This window comes from Sycon ciliatum, chromosome 13 (assembly GCF_964019385.1).
Source record: "Sycon ciliatum chromosome 13, ocSycCili1.1, whole genome shotgun sequence".
Taxonomy (NCBI): Eukaryota; Metazoa; Porifera; class Calcarea; order Leucosolenida; family Sycettidae; genus Sycon; species Sycon ciliatum.
In genome coordinates, this window is record NC_088655.1 from 5,073,619 (window position 1) to 5,090,190 (window position 16,572).

Below are 16,572 nucleotides of genomic sequence, written 5' to 3' on the forward strand. Positions count from 1 at the left end.
CCGCAGTGGGCCTTGGATCTGATCCTCCCACTGCGTGCGCAGCGTGTGGCCTGGCAAAATTTATGGACAGTTGAGGCGGCGTCTAATAATTTGGAGACGTGTTTTGCTGAGCTGTCTTTGTGCGAAGGAGAGTTCTTTGCGTTTGCAGTCAAAGTTTTTTCTTCCTTCCGAGGTTTTCCCTTTTCTCCGTTAGTTGCTGAGATGAGTACCCGACGTGTCGCGCCCCGCAGCGAGCTCCTCCTGCTGCTGCAGCACCCCCTGCTCCCCCGACCCGCAGCATGACTGCTCGAGCTCCTCCTGCTGCTGCAGCACCCCCTGCTCCCCGGCAATGCTGGCTCCGGCGCCCGGGTTTTTTCCTTGCCAAATTGCAACCCTCCAGGCCTTGATCGCCACATTGGTCCAGGCGGCTGTTGGAGCCGTCGCCCTTGCAGCCTCAGGTCAGGCGGGGTCGACACGCCGTCCGTCCCGCCCGGCTACCCCTGCCAACACTGCCGATCCTTGGGTGCAGGTGGAGGAGTCGCTTCCCACAGGTACGGGTGTGTGTAGTAGTAGTTCCACACGTGTGCCTTCTAGTGCTAGCCTCCCTACCCCGGTGGCTGCGTCGACTGTTGTAGACGGGCTGTCTCCCCCTAGTGCTGTGACTATCCATAGCTCTCGTGTGCCTACTCCTAGTGTGAATATCTCCAGCAGTCTCGCATACAATGATTATGTGTGTAACCCTAGTGCTGTCAATGTCAGGTCCTGTAAGCCCTCGGTCACACTACAGCAAGTTAAGCTGGACGCAGCGTCAAGCCGCAGCACTTGACGCAGTCGCGGGGTCACACAGTGTTTTGTTTTTGCAGCTCGTGACTGCCGCGGTCTGACGCATTTGTCAACGTGACAAAATCACCCGGGAAACTCAATGACGACATGGATTCCCACGGAAACCGTCCTTTTGTTTATTATACAAAATAATTGTCAGACAAAATTTTCAAAATTTTCATTGATTTTTCATTATTACAAGAAGACGAAAGGTCCACATGTGCACAATTGTTGTTGTTTCCTTCTGAATTATTTGAAGCCCTTTTCAGTTGTAGTGTCATGGATAAGCCAAGAAAAGTCCGCATCTCAGCTGTGTTTCTCCTGACTTCGTCATAGTGGTTCTCCTTTTTTGGGGCTCTTGACGACAACACAACACTCACAAGTGAGCAGGCTCCAGTTGAGCGATGACCCACTCATACTACTGTCCTTTTTCAACATCATTTTCTTCTCAGAAAACGCCTCGCTCTTCCGCCAGGTTTGGAGAAGAGCAGCCTCGGCCTCGTAGGTCCACAGACTCATCTCGAAAAAAGAGGGAACAAAACAAACCTTGAAGAGACGAATGTCGAAAGACTGCTCAACTCAAGCAACTGCCTTAAAAGACACTGTTTTTTCGCCAAGCGTCACTCCTATCAGCGGCAACACGGCCGATTTCCCCACGTCAGATGCAGCAGCGTCTGATGCTCAAATTTCCCGCGTCTGCGTCAGTTGCCATGGAAAGGCTCATGATTCTGACGCTGACGCAGCATTTTTGCCGTAGTGTGACCGAGGCCTAATGGGCGACTGACCACGTGTCCCGCAGTACGTACGACGAGGTGCTGCGCGGGAAAGATGTGGAGCTTGCGTTGTTCCTCACTCCCCTTGCGGACGAGCCAGCCACGAAGCGAGTCCAGGTGTCAGAGGACAGTGGCCAGCTAGTGCTCTCCCCGTCCCTGTTATCCCGCCACAAGTAAAGCCGGCGGGCCGCTGGAGAAGCTCTGCATGCGAATGTTACGTGCGGCAGCCAGCCGGGATGCCTATCTTGTAAGTTAGTGAGCGGCTCTCGCCATTCAAACTAGTGTGTGTATGCCTGCACGGGCATGGTATTACTGTGAGTAATTTGCTGCAATTGCAGCCGTGGCCACATAGCTAGCTCGTTGTGGATTGCGGGGAACGGGATGCCATGGTTTCTAGGACTACTATCTTTTTTGGGGCGAACGGGCCTCCTATTGTGTCTGTATGTTGTGACGCCTGATGCCAGGCAGTCATGTGAGCCCTCGGTGGGTGATTTGCTGGCCTCGGTAGCTGTTTGTGTTTGCCCTCTGCGGGCAAGATGATACTGGCCCTCAACGGGCGGTTTGCTGGCCGCGGCGGCCATTTGAGCGCCCTCGGTGGGCAGTATGCTAGTTTAGCCCTCGGCGGGCGGTTTGCTGCCCTCGGCGGCTATTTGCGCGGCCTCGGTGGGCAGTAGGCTAGTTTAGCCATTCGGGCGACCTCGGTGGGCAGTATGCTAGTTTAGCCCCCGACGATGCTAGTTTCCTCCATGCATCTTTACTCAATCAATTATTATTCTTGAATACTTGAATTGTCCAAAAGAAATCCTGGCAACCCCCAACCCAATGTGTCTATTGTATGTTTGTGCACGCCATAGTGAGCGATACGTTGTGCGGGTGTCTGCGTGTCAGAGCATGGGTACGCCAGTGGCGCGTGCGTGCATGTGTTCGCTTGTGTCTGACTGCGTGGGTTCACGAGTACCCAAGCTGGGCGTGCGGGTTCACTTGGAGGTGCTTGCATATTTACGGGTGCAGGGGCTAACCGTGTACTTACCCTCGCATTCACACGCGAACTATCAAACACGTCCTGTGCCGCATGCTGATCAATTAGTGCCATATTTGTATTGTACAGTGCACTCTCAGTTGACATGCCCCCTTTCGAACCCAGACAATCTTTTCGGGATTGGTCTATTATACCATTTTCTGTCTTCAGGATGCTGAGTCGAATGATTTTGGTCCGAGGAATTTGAGACGCTCTTTTCCTCCTTTATCCCCAATCGAACTCACGCTCTTCCACCGAAACTGGGTGACCCTATCAGAGGGGGATTTTGGAAAGGGTTTGCTCCCACACTGGAGCTCGCGCTATTCCGACACTTGACTCCGGTGTGGGAGCAAACCCTTTCCCAAAAAAATCATCCCCGAAGTCGCAACCACTATTAAATAGAGGGGGATTTCTATGCAAAATGTCACTAAAAGCGCCATTTCGTTCTTATGAGCACGGATGAACACGATTGGCCCATATGTTGTAGTCTTTTGGATGCGGAGTCGACTGGTATTGTTCCAAGAAGGCTACGATGCAGCGTTTGGCCCTTATTCCAAAATAAAACACAGGTGAGTAAGCGATCACGTGCTGGTCCGTACACCAGTCACTTGGTCATCGTGCCTGCAGGCTACAACTTTTCTTCACACCAAGGTTCAACTCAAAGGTTCAAAGGGGGTTCAACTCGAGTGACAGGAACGCGCCCAAACAGGCTGTAAGTTGTAAGGAGCTTAGCTGCTCACTTCGCACCAGCTGTGTAAGCCATTGCCTGCCTGCTGGTTGTTTCACCTACTGCTTATTCTTCCAACCACGAACACCACATCGGAGAGGTCATTCAGTGCACTTCGCAGCCTGAAGACGTTTATTCAATCCACACAAGACTGTGTCAATCATCTTTCTCCAAGTTATGAGAATTCGTATACATCTAGAGGTTATACCAATGATTTCATAGAGATTTTCGAATGGACACACCAGTATACGAGGGTGAGTCAGCAGATTTTGGAATGTGTTCAATATGCGGCGCTGTGCCACGATCACTCACGAATCTGTGACTTCGCCAAAAACATTTCAACTGACGATGCACGCTGCAAAGAGCGCAGCTAGCCTTGCCCTCTCTTCTCTTTGGAGGCAACCCTGTGCCAGAGTTATCCACAATAAAGCTCTTGGGGGTGACTTTTGATCCGAAGCTGTCCTTCGCGGAGCACATCCGCGCAGTGTCTATACGTGGCAAACAGCGTCTGGGCCTCCTGCGGCGAGCTGCGCCCTATCTCTCCCGAGAAGGCCACCTCACAATGTACAAGGGGTTTGTACGGCCCGTTTGGGAGTATGCCCCGCTCGTCTGGATGGGAGCTGATCCATCCCACATTGCACGCCTAGATAGCATCCAATGCTGTGCATTACGCATCAATGGTCCCGGGACGGAGCTCCAGAGCCTCAGCCTACGGCGATACGTTGCTGCGTTAACATACACGTACAAACTGCATTTCATCACCGGTTCGACTCAATTGCTAGCAGTCCTCCCACCAAGGCTTGAGCCCCGTGACGCCACTCGCACTCGAAACGATCTTCGTATGGCCGCCGGGCACAGTTTCCAGCTACGAAATCCCCTACCGCGTCAAGCACCAGACACCATTCTCCCCAGCTTCCCACATTGTGCAACCCAGCTGTGGAATTCCCTGCCGCCAGCTTTTCTAGACTCCGCCCAATTGGCAAAAATCTTCAAAAGTTTAAGTGCAACGTAAACGAATACCTCCGCCGACAGGATTGGCGATGGACCACGGACATTCTGCCTGTTAACCCACCTACATAAAAGTGCCCCGTCAATGACTCCCATTGCTACGAATGCGCTGCACACTAGTACTAGCTGTTGTTTGCCCTTGCTTTATTTTTATTTTTGCTGACCCTTACAGCTCTATCTTTTTGTTTTTGGTTTGTGTTTCTGGCCGTGATGCCGAGACCTAAGGTCGGCAGAGCCATCAATGCCCCACCATCACTGCTGCATCTCGGTGCAGCCCCTTCTCAGTAGTTGTCACGTTTGTCCTTGTCTCAGTACCATTGTCTTTCTGTATTATTTATGAGTTGGGTATGTGAACATAGTAAAAATAAATAATAAAATAAAAACCTATATAGGTACACTACATGTACTGGTACATTGTAGTAACTTGATTCGGTCATATCATTATAAGGTAAAAATGTCCCTCCGGACCAGTCAAATATGTGGCAGCTACGGCCCTGGCATACATGATGCCGTGCACTATGTCCACATGCGCACATTAATATTCAGCGCATGAGGACAAATGGTTTGGTGTCCTTGAAAAATACTTGATGTCACAAGAGTTTGTTGCAAAGCGCATTTGATTGGTGCATTCCACCTACAAAGCTCACCTGATCTTGGACATTAACATCGACACCATTTTTTATCAGCAGCTCACACAGTGCTTTATGTCCACGGGACGCGCAGACATGTAGAAGTGATACTGGTTTGCAGTCCTATTAGGTCACCATAGCAACAAACACACACATACACACATACACATTCTTACAATCACCTGCAAAGCATACACGTTCCAGATTTTTCCTTTCTATTGCAGCATAGTACCATACACATGTACTCGAAGTACAATTGACTTCTCCAAGAACACAGCATATATCATCTTAGTGTGTGTGTCGTAGAGGACGGGGACATAGTACATGCTTGCTGGAACTTGACACAAAATTCAGAATAATACTTGCATCAGTGGTGCCTATGAACTGAACTCATAGCCTCAGATTAGTGATACAATGAGCACATCACCCCAAGAGTGTGCAACTGACCACACAGCCTTTAACCAGTGCTGCTACGCCAGAATTTCACATCACACGTGGTTCAGAAGGTTACGCTGGCAAGCGATGCAAAGTGACCCGAGGAGAGTTGAACCCAAAACAAGGTTGGGTTCAACCCTCTATGTATCATGCACGGTGTGAACATACTATGTGCAAGCTCGTCAAGTGATGTGAAGTTCTGCCATCTCATAACGTGTTACAACAAAACTGAAGTAGCACACTCTTGGGGGTTGTGTACCCTTGGGAGAACTACAGTATATTTTCCCCTATCGTTCACCTCTACTAAAGTATACCCACTGGCCAGTGGTTATGTTGTAGCTCTACTAAAGTATACCCACTGGCCAGTGGTTATGTTGTAACTCTACTAAAGTATACCCACTGGCCAGTGGTTATGTTGTAGCTCTACTAAAGTATACCCACTGGCCAGTGGTTATGTTGTAGCTCTACTAAAGTATACCCACTGGCCAGTGGTTATGTTGTCGCTCTACTAAAGTATACCCACTGGCCAGTGGTTATGTTGTAGCTCTACTAAAGTATACCCACTGGCCAGTGGGTATGTTGTAGCTCTACTAAAGTATACCCACTGGCCAGTGGTTATGTTGTAGCTCTACTAAAGTATACCCACTGGCCAGTGGTTATGTTGTACCTCTACTAAAGTATACCCACTGGCCAGTGGTTATGTTGTAGCTCTACTAAAGTATACCCACTGGCCAGTGGTTATGTTGCAGAGAAGCAGCTAAAGTCGCTGCCACAGGAAGGGAGAAAGGGTTTTCTGCAGCGAGAGAGACTCTGCTGGAACTGCCTTAAGTATGGCCATATGGCCAGAGAATGTCGGTCAGGCTCGAGATGCACGAAATGCCAGAGGAAACACCACCTGCTAATACATGATGTGTTGGATAGAGCAGGTTACAGCCGGGAGAAACCGACTGAGATAGTTACAGAGAAGAATGTTGGGTCGTGCTGTCTACACTCGCCAAGTGTGCGGCTGATGACCGGAGTGGCACGAGTTGAGGGAAGAACTCGAAACGCGAAGGTTCGCGTGTTCCTGGACTCGGGTGCTGAGGCGTCATTCGTGACTGCAGCGTTGGTGTCAGCAATCGATGCAGAACACGTCGGGGTTGAAAATGTAGAGGTGAAGCCGTTCGGCGCGGAACCAACCCAACAGCGCATGGATAAGTACGCCATCACGATCCAGGGTAGCTCCGCTAGCATTCGGGTACGCGCGTTCGTGAAACCAACGCTTGAGCTGGACCTGAAGTGCGCAAGTCCGCAGACCGTTGCGCAGTGGCACAGTTGGGGAGTAGAGCTGAGTGACAAGCCTCAACAAGGGACATCAGACGAAATACATATGCTGATTGGTGCAGACTATATCAACGCGGTACTGCACAGCAAGAAGGAAGTTAATGGTGAGACGGTGTGGAACACAGAGATAGGTAATGTATTATCTGGTCCAGCGTCTGCACCAAGTCGAAACAGTCAGCCGGTGACCGTGTCATGTGTCACAGCCCACATCGACAAACTATGGCAGTTGGATGAACCTCCAGAACAACATCAGCACCTGCCATCTTTCCCGCTATGTCGCCAGGGCAGCGGGTACCAAGTGGGTCTCTTGTGGCGAAATGAGCGTCGGCCAACGGATAACTTTGCTCAAGCTAGAGTCATCGCAACGCGGCTTCTTGAAAAGCTGAAGAGGAATGGGAAGCGTGCGCTCTATGATGATGTGCTGATCAGGGAGTGCCGCGAGCTTGGAGCAATTGAGCTGGAGCCATGTGAGAGCGATGCCGGGTACTATGTACCGCATCATGGTGTGTTCCGCGAGCACGCTGCAACCACGAAGTTAAGAGTGGTGTTCAATGCCTCGGCGACGGCGCCAGATGGCAAGTCGTTGAAAGACATGGTTGACCCTGGACCGTCGCTATTGCCGAGTCTCGCAGGTATGCTATTACGGTTCCGTGAATATAAGAGCGCGCTGCAAGCGGACATCCGCAAGGCTTTCTTCATGGTCGCGGTTAATCCCGAAGACCGTCCGTACCTGCGTTTCTTGTGGCCCGGTCGAAGCGACAGCGATGAACTGTTAACCTGGAGGCTAACGAAACTGCCATTTGGCGTAAACTGCTCGCCATACATGCTTACTGCGGTGATTCAGCATCACTTGAAGGAGCTACGGGCGTTGTCTGCACCCAAAGAGCGAGATCGTATTGATCTCTTGCTCACGAGTTTCTACGTTGACGATTTGGTCTCTAGTGTCTCAAATGCCTCGGAAGCTAAGGAGATGCAAGAGTTCAGCGTGCGTGTGCTTACGGATGCTGGCATGGAGTTACGCAAGTGGCGAGGCAACGAAATCCCGTGCGATCCAGAGGCCGGAGATAAAGTTCTCGGTCTGAAATGGAAAACCAGTGATGACTTGCTCAGCATAGCAGCGCTAGGCGAGTCCGATAGGCCGTCTGTTTGGACCCGGCGATCCCTCCTCAAGTGTGTTGCGTCAGTGTTTGATCCGCTAGGTCTAGCAGCACCGGCAGTTGTGCCCGGAAAGATACTGCTACAGCAAGCCTGGAAAGTCGGAGGCGACTGGGATGATAAGTTGCCTGATGGCATCGCAGCCGCATGCGCGCAATGGTGGGGAGAGTTGGCCGAAGTGGTGAGCATTGACGTACCACGTTGGATTTGCTGCAATCTTGACACGCCGATTGCGCTTCATGCCTTCGCCGATGCCAGTGAGAAAGCGTTTGGATGTTGTTTGTATGCAGTCGTCAATGGACAGTCGCACTTGGTATTTGCCAAGGCCAAAGTGGTACCCGTGTCTCCACCCACGTTAGCCCGCCTTGAGTTACAAGCAGTATGTCTAGCGGCTCGCTACGCTGAGTTTGTGGTGAAGGAGCTGCGTGTGACCGTCACGCAAGTCTATGGCTGGACTGACAGTCTCACTACCGTTCATTGGATCAGTAATCCATCGTACAAATGGAAAACATTTGTGGCTAACCGCGTCAGTCAAGTCCAAGAGATATCGAAGAAGGTCGGCATTGTGTGGAACCATTGCCCAGGCCTTCACAACCCAGCAGATTTACCGTCGCGTGGGAGTAGTGCACAGCAGATCCGTAGTCCGTTCTGGAGGGGCGGACCAACCTGGATCACGGAGCCCAAGGACTGGCCCACCGCATCCTCAACCGCAGCTACAGATGAGTCCAGTGTAGAAGTACGAGTGTCAGCCACCACCTGTAGTCGAGAATCTGATAAGGAATGGTGGCTCCGATTCAGTAAATGGTCGAGGGCACAGGGCATGGTGACTCGGATGTTGCAGTGGAAGCACACTGAGCCTCGTGCTGAACTCTATTTTGCAGCAGACAACGTATTGTACCGCATCGTTCAAGCCGCATGTTTCGCTGAGGATCTTGAGCTGATCAAGCAAGGTCAACCAGTGAAGCCTGGGTCGAAGGTGTATCAGCTTGCACCGTTTCTGGATGAGCATGGAGTGCTCAGAGCCGGGGGACGACTTCAGCACAGCGAGTTGGCGTATGGAGCCAAGCACCCAGTCCTGTTAGGCAAACATCATCTGACCGAGTTGCTGTTGGAGAAAATGCATGTTGAAAGGATGCACCAAGGTGTAGAAGGAGTCTTGTCGTTCATCCGTCAGAAATTCTGGATTATCGGTGGTCGACGGGCGCTACGCAACATTACTCAGCGATGTGTTACATGCCGCCGCTACAAGGCTAAGGCTGCCTCAGAAGTCTGCCCGCCGCTGCCGGAAGACCGAGTTGTTCACGAGAGGCCGTTCGCAACTACCGGCATCGACTATGCTGGTCCGTTGTACGTGCGCCGTGGTGAGTCATCTCCGAAGGTATGGATAGCATTGTTTGTGTGTGCCACCACCAGAGCAGTTCACTTGGAGGTGGTCGATAGTTTAAGTACCGAGTCATTCTTGATGGCATTTCGGAAGTTTGTCGCGAGACGTAGTTTGCCGTCTCGGATCAGGTCTGACAACGCTACAACGTTCAAGGCGGCTTCTGACAAACTGGGTGTGCCATGGATGTTCAATCCTCCAGCTGCACCATGGCATGGAGGCTTCTATGAGCGAATGGTTGGTACAGTGAAGAGTGCCTTGAAAAAGGTAATGGGAACAGCGTTTCTGAAGGTCCAGGAGCTTGAGACCCTCTTGTATGAGGTTGAAGCAGTGGTGAATAGTCGTCCGCTAACTTATGTGTCTGATAGCCTGGATGAGCCACCAGTAACCCCTGCAATGATGATGGGTGACATCTGGATGTCGTCAGAGAAGCCCGCAGGTACCCTGGACGCTGCGCAGATGTCATCAAGATTGCGTTACCTCAGTCGGACACTGGAGCATGTCAAGAATCGTTGGGAGGTGGAGTACCTAAGTCAGCTGAACAAACACCAACAGACCATGTCGCGCCCTTTAGCTGTGGGTGATGTTGTCTTTGTTCTCGATGATACCAAGCGCAAACAGTTCTGGCGTTTGGGACGGATCATCGAGTTATTCCCTGGTCGAGATGGTAAGCGTCGTGTTGCCAAGGTTAAGTTGAGTACCAGTACCCTGTTGAGGCCGATCCAAAGGTTAGTGCCGTTAGAAGTATCGTCACAGGACGTGGCTCCTGGGCTTGCAGATACCGCTCAACCTGCTATCGTCCCTCAGCAGCCAGCGTATGAACCGTCAGCACCGTTACCACCACCACGGCAGCAGGAGATAACGCGTTCTGGGCGCGTAGTCAGAGCCCCGGATCGTTTTTGACTTGTGTGCATTGTTGTACGGCGGTGAGAAGCCCTTTGGTGGGGAGAATGTTGTAAACCACCAGTTCTCAATTGGGAAAGGCCTTCGCGCTTATGGCATTGTATTCGTTGAAATGTTGTATTTCGACTCCGCCGTACCGCTGATGTTGCTGCATGGCATACGCTATATGCGTTGTGTGCGTTTTGCTGTATACGCTGTTATGTCCAGTTTTATCTGCTTATGTTTTGCATGTACGCTGTTTTTGCATGCTATAAATAGCTGGTGTTATTAGTGTTCATTGTTAATTATCAGATGAAGTGAAATATACTGTGTAAAGGAAAAGAGTTGTCCTCGTGCCGTGTGGTCGTACGATCCTGACAATTTAGAGAATCTTGCAGGGTTCACAACAGCTCTACTAAAGTATACCCACTGGCCAGTGGTTATGTTGTAGCTCTACTAAAGTATACCCACTGGCCAGTGGTTATGTTGTAGCTCTACTAAAGTATACCCACTGGCCAGTGGTTATGTTGTAGCTCTACTAAAGTATACCCACTGGCCAGTGGTTATGTTGTAGCTCTACTAAAGTATACCCACTGGCCAGTGGTTATGTTGTAGCTCTACTAAAGTATACCCACTGGCCAGTGGTTATGTTGTAGCTCTACTAAAGTATACCGTGTATACAGTATAACCTTCAACTAACGACCACCCCTCGGGGCAAGAAGAAACGGTCTTTAGTGGCAGGTGGTCTTTAGATAGAGGTTTGCACCCCTCAACCATATATGGATCCCATCTCTGATATGTATGTCAAAATGTAGCTAATACAATTTCCCACCACTTGCGCAATGCCATTTCTCCTTTGAGAAGTAGCATCGATCATAGAGCAGGTTCGAGCAGGTGCTCTCCAAGACGTTTTCTTTCATGTTTGCTCATGCGAGCACTTGAAACTATGACAGGTGCAGTTCAGCCCATTGTCAAAATGAGATTGCGTTCATTCGTGCAGCTGTAGTATTGAAAGAGTCCATTCAGGATAGAAAATCATCAAAATTTCGAAGAAGGAACTTCGAACAACCTTTGATTTCCTGCACTGCCGTCGCTAGTTACAGGTCAAAAATTGACTTTGGGACAAGAAAAGGCGGTCGCTGGACGCGTTCAGCAGGTAGTCGCTTGTCACAGTGCATTTTTGTATATGAGACCGTCCGTGCCTGGTGAAGTGGTGTGTAGAACCAGGCTGGTCGCTAGTTACGGTGGTCTTTAGTACCAGGCTGGTTGCTAGTCACGGTGGTCTTTAGTACCAGGCAGGTTGCTAGTCACGGTGGTCTTTAGTACCAGGCTGGTTGCTAGTCACGGTGGTCTTTAGTACCAGGCAGGTTGCTAGTCACGGTGGTCTTTAGTACCAGGCTGGTTGCTAGTCACGGTGGTCTTTAGTACCAGGCTGGTTGCTAGTCACGGTGGTCTTTAGTACCAGGCTGGTTGCTAGTCACGGTGGTCTTTAGTACCAGGCAGGTTGCTAGTCACGGTGGTCTTTAGTACCAGGCTGGTTGCTAGTCACGGTGGTCTTTAGTACCAGGCTGGTTGCTAGTCACGGTGCCGGTCTTTAGTTACAGTTGTTTTACTCTATATGGCTTTGAGGCGCATTGTTCACCACATTTACAAACAGAGGAACATGCAATTTTCTGGCAACATCTTTGACAGCAATGCTGACTGGATGAGCACATGTTGGATTTATCAGAATAAACAAACCAGTCATCAGAACAAACAGTTTCACGCCGAGCACTTCGTCCAGTACTCACATGTCGTGGCTCCTTAAAGGCATTGAACATAACTTTGCCGTGCAAGAGCGACGGATCACACCAGAGTAAAAACTGGACACAATGAATGCTGCCATAGTAGCATGCTGCCAGCACCAGAAGAGCCTGAGTATGCAAGCACAAAATGCGCACGCACACACAAACAAGCACACAGATACGTACGTACATGCATGCACACATGCACATGCTGACATGCTCACACACACACACACACACACACACACACACACACACACACACACACACACACACACACACACACACACACCATTAAAACACTCAATCTCAACCATTAAAACACATATTTTGCACGCAAGTATGCACACAAACACTCACGCAGGCGCGTGCGCACACTACACACACACATACACACACACACAAACACACATAAGGATACATACACACACATATACACACATACACACAAAATACACAAACAAACAAATCAAACAGATAAAGATACACACATTCTAGCATGTTCAAACACACATACACCCAAACACACAAACCAACACAGACAATCACAAACACACGGACAGTTGCATGCTCGCATATACACGCACGCACACGCGTACGCGAACACACACACACACGCGCTCAGAACTCAGAACTCAGACATGCCCATCACGGATGATAGCTAACAGCTATGTTAGACATAGCAACTTGTGCTATGATTATACCATTCAACAGCTTGCAAGGCTGATGATTTGACAGCCACTAATCTTAGCCTGGTATCCACCACACAGCTGATTGAAGTGGCTTTTTCTGGCCAGTGAATCCCTATTGTTCATTTTTTTCCATTTTTACACACACAGACACACACACACACATACGCACACACACACACACACACACACACACACACACACACACACACACACACACACACACACACACACACACACACACACACACACACACACACACACACACACACACACACACACACACACACACACACACACACACACACACACACACACACACACACACACACACACACACACACACACACACACACACACACACACACACACACACACACACACACACACACACACACACACACACACACACACACACACACACACACACACACACACACACACACACACACACACACACACACACACACACACACACACACACACACACACACACACACACACACACACACACACACACACACACACACACACACACACACACACACACACACACACACACACACACACACACACACACACACACACACACACACACACACACACACACACACACACACACACACACACACACACACACACACACACACACACACACACACACACACACACACACACACACACACACACACACACACACACACACACACACACACACACACACACACACACACACACACACACACACACACACACACACACACACACACACACACACACACACACACACACACACACACACACACACACACACACACACACACACACACACACACACACACACACACACACACACACACACACACACACACACACACACACACACACACACACACACACACACACACACACACACACACACACACACACACACACACACACACACACACACACACACACACACACACACACAAACATAAACACACACACACACACACACACACACACACACACACACACACACACACACACACACACACACACACACACACACACACACACACACACACACACACACACACACACACACACACACACACACACACACACACACACACACACACACACACACACACACACACACACACACACACACACACACACACACACACACACACACACACACACACACACACACACACACACACACACACACACACACACAAAGAAACACACACAGGCTAGCACACTCAAATATGCACGTACCCATCCGAGTATGTACGCACACTCCCGCATACACATGTGCACGCGCGCACGCACACACACACACACACACACACACACACACACCTTGGTAACACTGCCATCAAATGGTCACGTGTCCCCTGTGCAGGGGTCGACAGCACTGAGTTCAGCATTGGACCCAGAAACGCCGCTCTACTTCCTGGACAGGAAATTAGCACAGCTATGCAGGTCAAAACCACGGGATGACTTGCAGCAGCGACCGCAGCCGAGACAATGCGCTCTGCAGCAGGGCAGGGCAACCCGATGTTTCCGGACCGAGTCTGCCGATGCCACACCCGAGACCGACGCCACTTCAGCAGCCGAGTTGGAGAGACACTTATGCGAAGCTAGCCCGCCAGCACTCAAGAACCATCTCCCGCAAGCATTACATAGTCGGCTGCCGGACTGCTCAGATATGGGCTTCCTCCTCTCGGCCAGGTACTTGTGTCGATTCTTGTATTTCTGGTGGGCGAAAGTACGCTGGCAAACATCGCAGAGCACAGAAGTGTCACGCTGAGCCGATCGCGGTACTGGTTGAGCGGAATACGCACTGCGCCATTTCCCACGCTCCTGGGCGAGGTCGTACCATTCCGTGTGGTCGATGTTCACTGCGGAGAGGTCAGCTCTGACAGAGTCTCACCACCGTTTCCGAGGACCGCAAGCCGGCCTCGGCGGAAGGAGCGCACTAAACAGGAGCTGGCGCGGAGTTCTATCGCCGTCCATCCTAGCTAGATGGCCTAGCCACTCCAGACGGCGGCGAAGAACACGTGTGGTAATATCCACTGGATCTCGACGATTCCAGGCCTCCAGAATGGTCTTCCTGTTGATGTGGAAGTCCCAGGTGTCTCTTCTACCGAGGGCTAAGATTGCGGAAATGCAGCGAAGATGGAAGGCGGACAGCACCGCAAGCTCGCTTTTCAGTGGTACCCAACACTCCGCTCCGTAAAGGAGAAGAGAAGCCACACATGCATCATACACCATTCGCTTCGTTGCCAGTGAAAGATCGCCATCATCAAAGACAGATCGACGCAATGCTCCGAATGGCCTAGATGCTGACGCTATTCGGGACCGAGTGTCCACTGCGGTGCGGCCACCAGTATGGATGATGGAGCCTAGGTAGCTAAAGTCATGCACATTCTCGACAATTTCCCCGCCAACCACCAATGGACGACGATCCTCCGGAGAAATGCCGAAGCCGAATTACTTTGGTTTTTGATAGGTTGATGGTGTGGCCGAAGCGAGTTGCGACGTCCATGAACCGGCTGAGCGCAAGTGTGGCACCATGGTGAGTTGTAGCAATAAGTGCCGAATCGTCTGCGAATTGACAGTCACGATGGATGTTGATTGTGTCAGTCTTCTGGCGTTTGAAAAGGAGAGACGGTCCAGAGTTAGAGGAGACGGGAAGTCCAATCTCAGGTATGTCCGCAACCTCACGCTGCCACAGCTGGAATACTGCCCACATGAATATATTGAACAATACTGGGGCCATACAACAACCTTGTCGAAGGCCATTTTGCACCTCAATAGGCTCGGCCTCGATGCCCGAGATCGACAGGTTTGCAGACATAGAGGTATGAAATGAGCTGATAATGGTAACCAGCTTGTCAGGTACGCCCGCCTTCCGGAGAATTTCCCACATGCACTTACGGGTGACGGAATCATAGGCCTTCCGTAGATCAACAAAAGCCATGAAACCAGAGCAGCGATGTTCTTATAGTTTCTCAGATATTTGTCTCACCGCGAAGATCATGTCCGCACAAGATCTGCCTTTGCGGAATCCACACTGCATGTCTGGCAGGATGTCTTCCGCGAGCCGCTGCAATCTTGTCTGGACGAGGCCAGCAACAGCCTTTCCTACCACCTCCAGAAGAGCGATGCCCCTCCAATTGTCACAGCTGGATAGATTTCCTTTTTTTGGTATCGGGACAAGCTGGCAGTCCACCCACTCCTGGGGCACCCGCTCTGCATTCCACACTGTCTGGACAAGGTCTAGTAGTGCCATCATGAGGCCATCCCCACCAGCCTTCAGCAGTTCAGGTAAGATTCCAGAGCCTCCTGCTGCTTTTCCGTTCCGTAGTCGGCGCACAGCTTGCCTAAGCTCTTCCAGAGTAGGTGGATCGGCGAGGTTTTCACACACTTCCTGTTGCTCAATGGTGGCAACAGTTGCAGGTTCATACGAGGTTGGAACATTGTAAACCTTGGAGAAGTGGCGGTGCCATGTGCGGCCCTGATCCGCCGGTGAATTACAGACATTTCCGTTCTCGTCCCGCACAGCGACTGCAGTTACACCCACAAGCCCTCGCCGAGCCGTCTGCATGGTCTTGATACCGGCCCAAATGCGCGCCGAGTCAAAGCGCCCCTTCTCAGTACGTTGTGCCATGGCAGCAAACCAATCATTCTTCGCAGCTCAGGTGGCAGCACGAGCCCTCGTGCGCGCAACACGGTAGCGCGAATACTCTTCCTGATTTCGGCCACTAGTGATACATGTTCGATAGCATGCATTGCGCGCGTCCAGCAGTGGCCGCAGCCCGTCCTGGCTTTCCGTAAACCAATCAGGCTGCCGTCTCCTCTGATGACCGAGAGTGTCCGCAGCTGCCGCCGTCACCACGTCCCGCATCGCATTCCATTTCTCGTCTACCGTGTCCGCGTCCGCCACTGCATCAATCTTGGCATTGATGTTTTC

At 50.9% G+C, this 16,572-nt stretch overlaps 1 protein-coding gene across 2 annotated transcripts in view; it reads right to left on the reverse strand.

Moving 5' to 3' along the window:
• LOC135829902 (ankyrin repeat domain-containing protein 42-like) overlaps positions 1 to 16,572 on the reverse strand; it is a 107,587-nt gene that overhangs the window by 49,275 nt on the left and 41,740 nt on the right. For both annotated transcript variants that reach the window (XM_065342282.1, XM_065342284.1), the window contains exons 4-5: positions 11,923 to 12,045; positions 4,975 to 5,079 (exon numbers count right to left, since the gene is read on the reverse strand). In XM_065342282.1, the coding sequence (XP_065198354.1) occupies positions 4,975 to 5,079; positions 11,923 to 12,045 (228 nt within the window). The remainder of the gene's footprint in view (positions 1 to 4,974; positions 5,080 to 11,922; positions 12,046 to 16,572) is intronic.